Raw genomic sequence first — 13,503 nt, 5'->3', positions numbered from 1 at the left:
ATGGAAATATCCAAGAGCCTGCAAGAGGAGATCTTGGATGTGCAACAGGAATTGCAGAAAGCGATATTTGAGCATCAGGTGAGAGAAAGAAAACGAGAACGAGAGAGAGAGAGAGAGAGAGAGAAAAGGTCTTTTCGCATTGCTTGAAATTATTCTTAAAATTTTTGCACTCAAAACGAGATAAATGTATGTATATTTGAGCATTGAAAAGAAAGAAAACGAAGATTTTGAGTGCAAAAAGTGCAAGAAATAACGAATAGACCTAGAGATTGTGATGCTGTGTGTGCGAGATAGTGATCGAAGAATGGTCGGGTCGTCGGGGGTTGAGAGGAGAGAAAGAAGGAGGCCTCCTCCTCCGCGCAACATACGCATATATATCTTAAAGATTGGGGAGATTTTTATTTTTCTCCCCGCGCATAATAAGGGAATTAAGGGATACATGAAAGCCGCGAGCGCCCGTCCCCTCTCCTTGTGTCATGAAGTTTCCTCCAAGTCGATTCGATGGATCGATCGATCGATTCGGGACAACTCGAACTCGATAGATCCACCAAGCGTCTTTTGCTACTAACTTGACTGCGCACGCGCGCGCGCGCGCACGTGAAGGGTTTTGAGGATCGGAAGTTTGCGAAGGGCGAGGAGGAAACCGAGTGCGAACTGTGAAAGTCGAAAGTTCCATTTATGGCCGAGCGTGTTGAGCTTCTCTCCCGCTCGGCGTCCCCAGGCGCCCTCTTTCCGTCTCTTTCCACCCATTTCTTTCTCTCTTTCTCTATCTCTCTCTTTTCCGTATCTTACGTGCCTCATTCGCTCGTGGAAGCGGCCGAGAAATTCGTTGCGGGATCGAATTACCTATGTTTTCAAGAATGATATCTAATCGGTGCGATATCTAAAACTATAACGCGAACTCACCACAGAGAACTTGTTGATCAGTTTTCCAAGTTGAGTCATAATAATAGTAATAATGGAATAAAGTGGAGTAATTTGGATGGATTAAAAAAATTGAGGTAGTATATTTAATCAAACAATATTATATAAAATTATAATAAGTATAATATTGTATAAAACATACACTATTGCACTGATAATTTTGTATATGTTTAATTAAATATTGTACATTATTTCAAAATTTCTGTTAACTTATCCAAATTATCTCGTTTTAAGGCCGCAGCACTTTTGCACAACACATAACGCATAGTACATAGAGAATTAACTTAATCAAAGTTTCTTGTTTCTATGAAAAGAAAGAAAAGGAAGGATTCTGATTGGTTGATTCTACTTATGCACTATGCATTATGAGTTAGGCAAAAGTTTGTGCTGTGGTCTTTACTTTATCAGGGGACATCATCATGACTTCATAGATCTGTTTTTGTTTGCTCTTTAAAGCTGAACTTCTTGTATAGTTCACCATGTTGGAGAAAAAAGAGAAAGGATGAACTATGTGAGAAGTTGAGCAAAACCCCTACACTATATAAATTTGTAGCAACATTGTTGCAATGTGTGCAATTTTGGTGGAATATTGCAGTGTTGCTACAACATTACTGGATTAATCTTCCAGACAATGTTTAGAAGATTTTTATGATGTCTTTTATGTATCTTTTAAACATGTATGTCACAAAAAACATCGTTATGATGTCTTTATTACGTTTTTATTACGTTTTTTAGGTTCATTTCTACTATAATAGTTAATTTAATTTTAATCTCAATTCAACTAATTCTTCATCTTTTGCTAATTTTAAGAAAAAGAAGAATGAAAGATCAGTTAAACAGAGATTAAAATTATTCCGCATTGATAGAAACGAGCATTAAGCCTCGTTCCATCAAAGTAAGATTAATTTTAATCTAGATTTAACTTTACTGGGTGCTCCAGTAAATGACATAGATGAATAGTGAACTATTACATCTTTGTTGTTTGCCAATGTTAAACAAAGAAATCGTTATATTGCACTGTCTTTGTTGGAAAGTATCAACTGTTTATTTTTTCTTAAGAATTTATCTTTTCCTTAGAATTAGAAAAAGATAAAAAGTAAATTGAACCAAGAGTAAAGTTAATCTTACATTGATGGAACCAGGTCTTAGTCTTGTTCTTTTTAGTTAAACTTCTTCTACACGGTTTATCTCTTTTCCCTTTTTTTTCTCTAACGTGGGGAGAAAAGGAGGAAAGATAAACTTATAGGTTTGCTCTCTGCAAAGAAAGGCCTCTTATGAGGCCTCTTATAATAAATAAGATCGTGATAACATCCTTATGATATTATTATGACTTTTGTGTTCTGTTCTTATGGTATACGGAAGACGAGAGTCGACGAGATGGCCCTCCTTGAACATCTCTACGTGCTCCCTACCATCTTTATAAATATATCGATACCTTCGGATTCCTTTGTATCGCCGCGCCGCGAGCGCATTCGCCAGGGATTGCCTGGCGCGAAGGTGATTCTTGCTCGCTCTCTCGATCGCTCATGATCATAAGCGCAAGTCTCGATCAATGTGATATTATCGTAACATAACAGTACTAAAGTCACAATAAAAGGAATAAGGAATAAGGAATAATGATTTCAATCTATCAGATACCGGATACACCGGATTTCTGGTAGGTTGGAATCCTTATTCCTTATTTTTAATTCCTTATTCCTTCTATTGTGGCCGTAAAAAAAGTGGTCAGGAATATATCATTAATTATGATCTACGAGAGAAGGAGCGAGCGCGATTACTCCGGGTAGTGAACAAGGACGCAGCACAACTGATGGTCACAATACAAACTCGCACGCACACGTTCAATTGTGCTGCATCCTTGTTCATCGCTCAGAGTCGCGTGCTCGTTCCTTCTCTTGTAAGTCATAATTTTTTAGGCACCCTTGCGATTTAGTGTTGCCCTCAACACGAACTTTCGATTTTTTTTCATCTACATATGCATAGGTGCACAAATTCGCGGTGAGATACTATAAAGCCTTACCTTTCGGTTTGGCAAGGATTGACGACAATTTCCTGATAATAATTTAATGTCGCACTCATCGAAAGTCAAAATTGAGTGCAGTCTGTTCGATTCGCAAGAAGACGCTTCATGTCGGACAATCGATAAGTTGTGAATTATCCAGCCACGCTCCTCTCGTCGTTTTTCCACCGAGAGGGAGATCCCTCTCGGCGCAGCAGTGCGCGACGCAGTCGCACGTTCGACAAACTTTCGCGTCAGTTTTCCTCAGCTTAACCCGGGAATAGTTACCGAGAGTGATTTTACACCTCAACAGCGAGAAAACAAAGATTAGTCACAGTAATTTTCCCTACTGATCGAAAATTTATATACTGTTGTTTATTTGTCCCCTTATTTTTATAGAAAATGTTGAGTAAATTTACACACAATGTTCTTAAATACTAATAAATTGTAGAATAACCAATATAATATGCAATTTTTATGCAATAAGAAATTTTGTAATAATACGTAATTCTTAATTGGGAAAGATCACTTTAGATGATTGTTTAAAAAATTAAATGATTATACTTCCTTCTTCGAACTTCTTCATGTTCTTCTTCAAACATTCTGCACACAGAAAAAGTACTGTAAAAAAAAGTATTTAAATATTTACTCATTCCAAGTATTTCAAAAGTTTATATATCTTCATAAATCTATTATAAGTTCATCGCAAATATCAAAATTTATTCAAAATTATTTTGAATCTTAGCAAATTTAATCAAGATTATTGAATTAAAACAAATCTGATTTGCTTATTATATATCTATTTCTACCAATGTAGATTAAACTTAATCACGGTTTAATTTATCTTTCATCATTCTTAAAATTAAAAAAAAATGAATAGTTAGTTGAATCCGAGATAAACCGAGATTAAAATTAAACTACATTCATAGAAACGGGCATAAGTCGCTTCTTCGATAAAATTTTATATTCTTTGAAAAAAAAAAAATTTTTTTGTTTCGAGTACATGATAATATTTTTCTACAATTTATAATAAATACGTTTGAAAACTATTAGGTGTGAGAAAAAGTTCATGGCGTTTTTCCCGTTAGATGACATTAAAAAAACGCTACGAATTTTTTCCCTAATATTAAGAAAATATTCTTTGTTAACGATAACTGTTACTTAAAAGAAAAAAGGAAACTAAGTAACTTTTTAGTTTTTTTTGGCAATAGAATGATTCTTTTTTTTTATGTATGTAAGATCCTGTAAAGAGGATAAAAAATTGTTATACATGGGACGCATCGATAGGAGACAATAGTTGCTATTTCACCAAACGCGATTTATGTAACCAAAGTTCGCATATATCGTGGTGGGGATGACAGGTGCAAGTCGATACTTGCTTCCCGAAGTCGTCGAGTCCATATTTGATTTACTTTTACCTCGAACTCTTGACAAGGTTGTTCTCTCAGTTCTCTGTGACTTTTGTTCGCGTCGTAGCGAGACGAATTTTGCCGAGTTTGTGTGTCTCGCGGAACTGACAAACTACTAGTCGATAATCGAGTCGTGTCGAGAAATAAAAAGAATTGTCTTTCTGCGCGCCAGAAGAAGAAAGATAAAAGTCACACTGATACACTGAGAAAAATGTCAGGTTGAATTAATTGAAATTCTGATTGGAAATGATGAATCAGAATTTTCTGGTTCGTCCATTTTCAATCATTTTTCTCAATGTAAGCAAAATTTTTTTTATTCTCGATGAAATTGCTGTTACAATTTGGAACTATTAAGATTAAAACAAGATCATTTATATGAATTTACAACTATTTTTTTCGTGAATGAATAATAATCACTAGCTCTTTATTTAATATCGATATAATTGGGAATAATATGTATATAAAGCTTATGAGTTGTGTTGTATATTTCAAGATTACGTTATACATAAAATTTTTACGTATTATTTACGTTAAGTTTATACGAATATTTTTCATGCAGACAATAGAAGCATCGTAAAATATATAAATTACTATAAATTGGTAACATAATAATATAGAAAGAAGTAATTAAATTTTATGATTGTTAATATATCTGACTCTGATTTTTGTTGATAAATAAAAAAATATATATATAAGCGAGATTGAAGCTTTAGTGCAACGATAAAGAACATAAACTTTGATAATTCATAGATTGTTTACATAGATAATACGTAAAATATTGTTACATGATTTACATTGTATACACGTAAATTATTATATCTTGTTTTTATATTATATAAATCATATATTAATCATATAAATTAAGAACAATACAGTCTCAGACACAATTGAAAGGCATATGCAGGCAATAGGAATGGGAAATAACAGATTTCGATCTATCAGAAATATGTTCTGTTATATATTATTTAATTATTGGTCTTCAATAATTTTTTACTTAAATACTATTAACTTTAACTTACAGAAAAACAACAAGACACAAAAATTGTTTGTTTTCTTCTCATAAAGTCTAAGAATTTTTTCAGGATTTTTTAATCAAGTACTGCATTTTCTTATATTTGCAACTATTTTTACCATCATGAGAAAATATGGTATTAAAAAATTCAGAAAAAATTCTCAGAACTTTATGAGAAGAAAATAAACAATTTTTGTCTCTTGCTGTTTTTCTATAAAGTTGAGTATTTGAATAAAAAATTATTAAAAACCAAATATTTAGCGATTTTTAATAATTAATATCTTGTTAACTATTATGAAAATTGCAAAATGGTAAAAAGGACTTTTCAACCGAGTTTAGTCCGCTCTATTTATTGGGTTGTCCCGAAAATTCGTGTCGACTAACCTACATAATTTAATAAATGTATACTAAAATTTAAATTTTCTGCGTTTCAATTTTCCTTCAATATCGGCACGAACAACCCAATACATAAAAGCGCTTGACAAAAAGTTGCGAGATATCCTGTATATATTTTATAATAATTAATATGTGTGGTTAGTACTTAGATTTAAATCGCTTCCCGAAACGGCGCGACGAAGAAGTTAAATGTGAAGCGCGACGAGTTAATAAGATGTTAAATATGAGATAATTTGCATCTTTATTAATTAATAGGGGTATTAATAAGGTAGAAAAGAGAGAGAGATAACGTAATGGCGCATCAGTTCCGTATACATTGGTATACTTCTGCTAAATTATTTATCTCCCTCTCGATTCTACATTATGTCTTACATAATAGAACTACAACGTATGATATTTTTCTTAGCTGTGACTGATGCAATTTTTTGTTAAATTACAGATGTGCGTAGAAAAGTTGAAGGATGACCCAAATGTAAGTATCATTACATTATCTATGTGATATCATTAAACGGCAATACATTGTTATCTAATTACATTAATTATATAATAATGTTTTATATTATCTTTTTAGAGTATGAAATTTTTTCGTTTTTGCTCTGCATTTTAATACTATAAGTATTAGTAATGGTCCCAAAGCAAACTATTGTCACTTTAACGTTAAAATGATGTCTTTAAAATAATTCTTATCAAAATAACATCAGTTTGTTACCAGTCTGATTCCATTTTTATTTTTTAGGTTAATATATTTTTTGTATAAAAAAATAGAATTCTGAAATTCTTTGACTTTTTAATAATTATATCTTTTATACTGATGAAGTATTTAATTTTTCACTTTTTTTATTTTTATAGTAATTCATTTACTTAGTCTTTTTAATAAGTAAAAAACTTCTAATGTTAAAGTTAAACATTTAATTTTATGGAACATAAACATGTTACGCCGTTAGTTTTTAAAAAAAAAACTTCTTTAAATAACCTTAGTTTTTAAAAAACTTCTTTAATTATTTATATTATATATTATATTATATGTATATATTATACAAAAAAAATTTCTTTAATTATTTTGGCAAATTATACAGGCAAATGTGTATACATTTGTCGAAAATGATGCCGCAAGTCATATTTCACTAGCGCATCAGAAATAATTGAGATTTAATAAGGAAACAATTTTTTGCCGTATTTCTTTATAAAAGATGTCAATGATATCTTGAAATTCCGATTAAAAATCATGAATGTATTGTTTATCCCTTATAAAATGCATGTTTTATTTCAATATCTTATTTTTTAGATTGATTATTTTGAAAAATTTAAATATATATATAATATTTAAATATATATATAAGAGTTTTTTTTGAGATAAAAATATTTTCAAGCTTTTCGATTTTTAATATAATTATCTTCAGTGAAAAACTATAATACACATTAATTTAAATCATAAATATCGAGCATCGCTTTTTACATCGCTTATTACTTATAAATTATAATTATCTTTTCGTATACATGTTTGCTGTAATACAAATGTCAAAATTATTATATAAAATTCTCTAATATACATATTCACAATTAAATATTTGAATATGTATATTGGAAAATTTTATATATAACTTTGTCATCTGGATGTAATTATGAGGAACGCGTATACACGGAGAAGATAATTACAATTTGTCTAACTAAAAAGTGATACTCGATATTTGTGATTTAAATTAATGTATGTATTATATGTTTTTCACTGAGGATTAATCATATAATAAAGGCTGAAACGTTTGATAATATTTTGTATCGTTGACATTGTTTTATTAGCGAATGACATCCGGTTTGGCTTGAATAGCCTTTTATCATAGCCTTTTATCAGCTTATTTGAATTTTAAAGTCATATACTTATATAATTTCTAGTTTGTGAATATCAATACAATAATTTATCGTTTATTATTCCATTAAATTATATATAAATATATATATATGTACAAGTTGTCTTATTTTAATTGCTTACCTCGAATACTTTGAAAAAAATTGCTTTTTTAAAAAAAATGTTATATACAAAAGTTGTATATCTATATCGAAAGCCAAACTAGACATTGTATCAATATACTTCATCGTCACAAGCAGAAAATTTGCTATGTTAGAAAAACCTCTTATAAAAACCTGTATTTAAATCCTTCATGGTTAAAAAATAAGATATTGAAATTTAAAAAATGCATTTAATAGAGAATAAACAATTCATGACTTCTAAAATTTCAGGACAAAAAAGTGTCAAATATAAATATCGAAGAAACCATTAAATTTCAATTATTTTGGAAATCTGACGTGTTTGAATTTTTTAGTTTGCGGCATCATTTTCAGTATTCAAAAATCTATAAGAAACCTAGTCCGATCCAAAATATAATTTTTTACTGTAAACTAGTGTAATTTTAGCATTCCGGGTTTGCGATTTGATTTATTTCTAATTATGATGGGATTTGAGATTCAGAGAATCGATACAATGAAATTTTGCGAGAGTTTGTGTGCTATACTTCTGGAATCTCATAAGTTACGCCGCGCACAACTTTGATCAGACATTTCATCTCGCGACAATTAGTGCGGGATGTTGTTTATGCATATTATGGGGAACTTTTCTGTTATACATGTTTAAAACTCAATTATTAATTTAATTTAATTTTAGCAATTGCTTAAAAAACAAAATCCTTGACATGTAACTTCATTATATCGAATGATTTCTTATTGACGATTTTAAGTCAATTTTTTATGATTGAATCATCTATTTGCTTTTGTTTTGCATTACAATAACAACAATAATACCTAATAAGCGTATCAATATATACACAATTATTCTGCGCAATATTCCACTAAGATTTCGATGTACGCAAATCGCTCAAATTCCGATGATTGCGTGATTCCAGAATAAATGTGTTTGAATTTGATATATGATCACAATGCGTCTTGTTACAGAATTCAGACATTCTCGGGCAGATAAAAAAGATTCAGGTGCACATCGTCTCTCTGGGAAGATGCCAGGTAAGCGCGGACAATTGATTTTCTTTCATGTTGCATGCACGTAGTGATTCACGATGCATCTATACTATGACTTTTTTCCTATTATGAGACCCTGCAATTTCGTAATCAATCTCTCAGTCGGTCGATCGTGTGATTTTGAACGTGAAAATGTGTCCAAAGTTAAATGAGTTTCTAAAAATGATTGTGCTTTAAAAACTAATAATTCTTTTTCTTTGTATACATATTTTTGTATACAAAGTGAAAAATTGTGTATACAAGTAAAAAATTTACATTAGGGTGGCACAGTTCGAATTTTTAAAACTCATGACACAGTTTTAACCCTTTGCAGATCGGCGACTCCATTTGAGTCATCCTCCTTTATTTTATATTCATTTAATTTTTATGAAATTTGGTCTATAATAATTTGATAATGCTTTATTCGAATGAAATCAAAAATAAGAAATTTAAAATATTGGATTTAATGGGGGACAGAATTTGAAAAAGATAATTTGATTGATTTGATTTGACATAACACTCGGTTTTAGGAAGTTTTTAATTGCGAAATGCAAGACCAGTTTCTTGTTTTGCTTTATTTGTGTTACATAAACAGTTAGTATTAATTTCCAAACTGGCTTTCAAATGATTTCTCTAATTATGAATTCTGTGATCCTCTTTCATGGAGATTACTATCCTTTGATATTCGATATTTTTGAGTTATATTTAAACACAGAGATACCTAAAATCGGGTTTCACAATAACCAGATTATTTTTTTATTGGAATTTTAGGATTCTTAAACCAGAATCGAATTCAACGACCTAGAAAATTTTTAGAAAGTACAATCTTCTACAAGTTATTTTAGAAAGCTCCAGTTCTCAAAAAGTCTAAGAGTACACTGTTTCTTACTTCAAAAGTAATTTAACTAAAAAAAATTAAGTTTTTTAAAAAAGAAGAAAAACTTTTTAACTTAAGAGAAAATTATTAATTAATTGATATCAATATCAATATCAAAAGAACATATTTTTAGAAATATGAGCAAATCTTTAAAAAAATTCCTTTTTTGAGCTGTGTTGATTTCGATATGGTGTAAAAACAGATTCGAAATAATTCATCAAAAGTGATATAATTCAAAGTATCACAATTAATATTTATCTCAATCAGTTAGAATGAATAAATTTAAAATAAAACAATTTTTTCTTCAAACTTTTCAATCACTAAAATTAACTCTAAATGTTTTCAGTAGAAGACCATTTTATATTTACAAAAACAACACAATTCAAAATGTACTCTTGTAAAAAATATCATGTCTTCGAAAATTTTAAGAACGTTATAAGAGTTATTTAACTGATGGATTGTAAAGTTAAGTTAGTATATTCTCTATGATTGATAAAGTAATTTTTACTTAATTTTTAACTTATTTATAACTAATAATAATAACTAATAACTAGAAAATCACATTTTTTTTTAAAGTATTTTTGAAGTAAAAAACAATGTACTTGAATATATATTGATTAATTGAAAATATAACATGAATGTAAAAATTATAAATATTTACTATTCCAATTAAAACATTATTTTAATTCAGAATTTAAAAAATGCTTCATTGAAAAATTGTTATTTTTCAGATGTGTTATTTCTATCGATATGTTAAAACTATAAAAACCCAATAAATTATATTTTTGTACAAGTTGTTAGTATCGATCAGGGCTATTATTGATCCACAGTGTGGGCTGCTACAAAAACTTTGGCATGCCTTGCTTAACTTTTACAAAGTACGAGTTTTATCATGCCGCAGTATCACTTGCGTGGTACTGACTGTAAAATGGTTAAATATATCGATCATGTATTACATGAGCTTTGTTACGGCGAGTTACGAAAGTCCTAATGAAAAAGGAGGGCGTGAATAAAATTTGTTAACTTTATTATTCCAAGATTAAGTGAGCGAGATAGTGATATTTATCATTCTTGTACATATAGCTACGTTCTTTTCTAAATTCAACGTTCTTTTGCCTTCGACGGTATTGATAACAAGTGAGATAAATAATCGGGATGTAATGGACAGAGGATAGACACGGGGATGATACGCAGAGGCTGCGAGAGTAGGAAAGCGTGATGCGAACGTGGGGCAAGGGGTTGAGCGGACGAGAGAGGGAGACAATCCAGAAAGAAGAAGCAAGAGCGACTATGCGAGCGCAGGAGAGATGCCCGGGAGCAGAGAGACGGAGCGGTTCAAAATCAATAAAATGTCCTGTGAAAACGTTTTCGGCTCTTTATAAAATCTCCACATCCTTTTTCATCCGTTTATGTCCCCTTGCTCAACTCCCCATCTCGCTCTTGCAGCTTCGAGAACATTTTTCTCGTTTATATATTTTCCAAGTCATTTTTTCCAACAGTTATCCGTTTCTCATTTACTTTAAAAGTGCTGGAAACTTTCTTGAGCTTTGCGAAAGTTAACTTTTGAATATATAGATATATATAGAATAAATACGTCCTTGCTTCACAATCTTAATCACGCAACTATGTTAACATTCTATTTTGTTCCGCCTTTTATAACATTTACATTTATTTGTTGTATGTTTGTATTTTTAAAGGTATAACAATTATTCGAATGTTTGCACATGTGTTATGCGTTGCTAAAACGTGCTGAAGTTAATATACCTGGTTCATCACTTGTATAAATTGTTTCAAGCCTATTGTCCATGATGCTAGAAATTCGGTCCGAACCTCGAACGAAGAAAGAATTGACTAATCACATTGGTCATGTGATGACTAAATTGTTCAAATGTGATTTGTTAATTCTTTCGAGATCTCGGACCGATTTCTAGCATCGTGGACATCGAGCTTAAGGATCTCTTTTAGAAATCACCGATATTAAGTAACACTACGATGCGCTATATATATATCTCTCTGCTTGTTATAACAGAAACAGATCGTGCAGCGACTGCGCAAAGAAGTGGACGCGTTCAAGGCAGACAACGCGAACGGATCGAAAGTTTCTGTACCATTTCTCCTTGGACTGAACAACAACAATCACATTACGAACAATAATGAAACAAAGCATGAAGCGACCGCTAATGGTTTCGGAACGAAGGAGAACTATGAAAAAGTTGTTAGAAATGGCGATGTTCATCATTCGCACCTACGAGATAACGATTGTGCGAAGTAAGCTTATGTATCTTAAAGAAACAGTAAATTGATTAAGAAGTCCTTTCAATCTTTCAATTCAATCCATTATTTTGATTCTTTCAATTCATTATTTTGCGAGGAGTGTCTAGGATCTCTCTCGTCTTATAAATTCCTGAAATGCATGAATTCTATTTATATACATTATTGTATTTAGCGCAAATTGTTTTACAGATTGTTTCACAAAAAAGTTATATTTATCTTTATCTAAAGAATATTGAATCAATCTTTATTAATTGGAACTCTGATGAAAATTTTCTTCATTTTCCATATAATTTTTCAAAATTTTTATATAACTTTCAGAATTTTTTAATAACTTTAGAAAATATTTCTCAAGTTTTTTTTATAGAAATTAGAACGCTTTTTAGAAGTTCTAAATAAAGTTTACATCTTTTCCGTAATTTTTCTATGTTTTAAAACTTTTCTATGTTTTAAAACTATTTTAAAAAACTTTTAAGATTTCTAATTCTATAATTTCTGACAAAATCTTATAAAATCTAAAAAAAATTTTTTTTTTCCAGAAATTATAGAAATCTTCGAATATTTTAGAATTCTCACGCACATGAAACATTTTAAGATGTAGATTTTCTCAATATTTCTTAAGTGTTTCAATTTGTATAAAAATTCTGAGAAAATTGTTACCAAAAAAATTATCATAGAGAATAAAAATCGAGATATAGTATTGAAGTGTGAAAAATAGTCCATGCGAATAATATAGAATTAATTATGATAGATTGAAATTTGTTTAGAATCATACAAAGTTATTTTATATGAAAATTCATCGTTGAAATATGTGTAACAAAGATTTTGGAATTTTTTAAATTAAAAGTTTCTTTACAGATTACGTCCCAGCTCGGTGGAAACCGTTTCCGGCGAGGACGACATCATTGAGGTGCCGTTGGACGAAAATTCTGATATCACGCAAGAAAATGTGCAAAAAGAAAAGGAGATACAAATAAAGGAGGTACAAAAGAAGGAAATACAACAGGAGAAGGTGCAAATGAAGGAGGAAATGCAAAAAGAGGAAGTGCAAAACGAAGAAATGCAAAAGGAGATAAAAAAGGAGGAGATGCAAATGAAAGAAGTGCAAAATGAATACATTGAATTCACACATTCGGCCGAAAAGTGTTACTATCTAAATTGCCTCGGGCTTATTACCAAATCCAAATTCATCGAACTGCAAAATAGGAGAGTGGAAAGAAAACGTCGTAGCACGGCAAATCCGCATTTTGTATACTCTATGCTCGAGCAACCATCCGTAAGTAATATATGTTAATGCTTTTATTTATATATATACATTTTTTGTACGTAAAATATGGATTTTTCCGAAATCCATATTTCGGAACCATGTAATCTTATATCTTTCAAATTAACTTTCTAATTAATGTCTTATAAAATTGAGATACACATGGGATAAGACTCGGGATCAAATCCAGAATTGGACAATTAATTAACGCTGTTAAAGCGGCTTCAGACGACATTATGATGAAAGTAATATTACTTCCTACTCATGGACAAGACATAGCCAATGTACATTAATATTGAGTATTGTACTATTGACTGTTATGTTATGGTTAAAATCAATGTTAACATT

The 13,503-nt window shown here is 30.4% G+C and overlaps 1 protein-coding gene across 1 annotated transcript in view; it reads left to right on the top strand.

Annotated features, from left to right (window-relative positions):
• The window catches only part of LOC105627287, a 20,727-nt gene continuing 7,224 nt past the window's right edge, over positions 1–13,503 (top strand). Inside the window, exons 1-5 of the mRNA XM_012208576.1 lie at positions 1–78; positions 6,180–6,212; positions 8,684–8,749; positions 11,650–11,888; positions 12,750–13,167. Coding sequence (XP_012063966.1) covers positions 1–78; positions 6,180–6,212; positions 8,684–8,749; positions 11,650–11,888; positions 12,750–13,167 — 834 coding nt within the window. The remainder of the gene's footprint in view (positions 79–6,179; positions 6,213–8,683; positions 8,750–11,649; positions 11,889–12,749; positions 13,168–13,503) is intronic.

The sequence above is a fragment of the Atta cephalotes genome (assembly GCF_000143395.1).
Source record: "Atta cephalotes unplaced genomic scaffold scaffold00001, whole genome shotgun sequence".
In the NCBI taxonomy this organism is placed as follows: Eukaryota; Metazoa; Arthropoda; class Insecta; order Hymenoptera; family Formicidae; genus Atta; species Atta cephalotes.
This window is presented reverse-complemented; position numbering and strand designations above follow the sequence as displayed.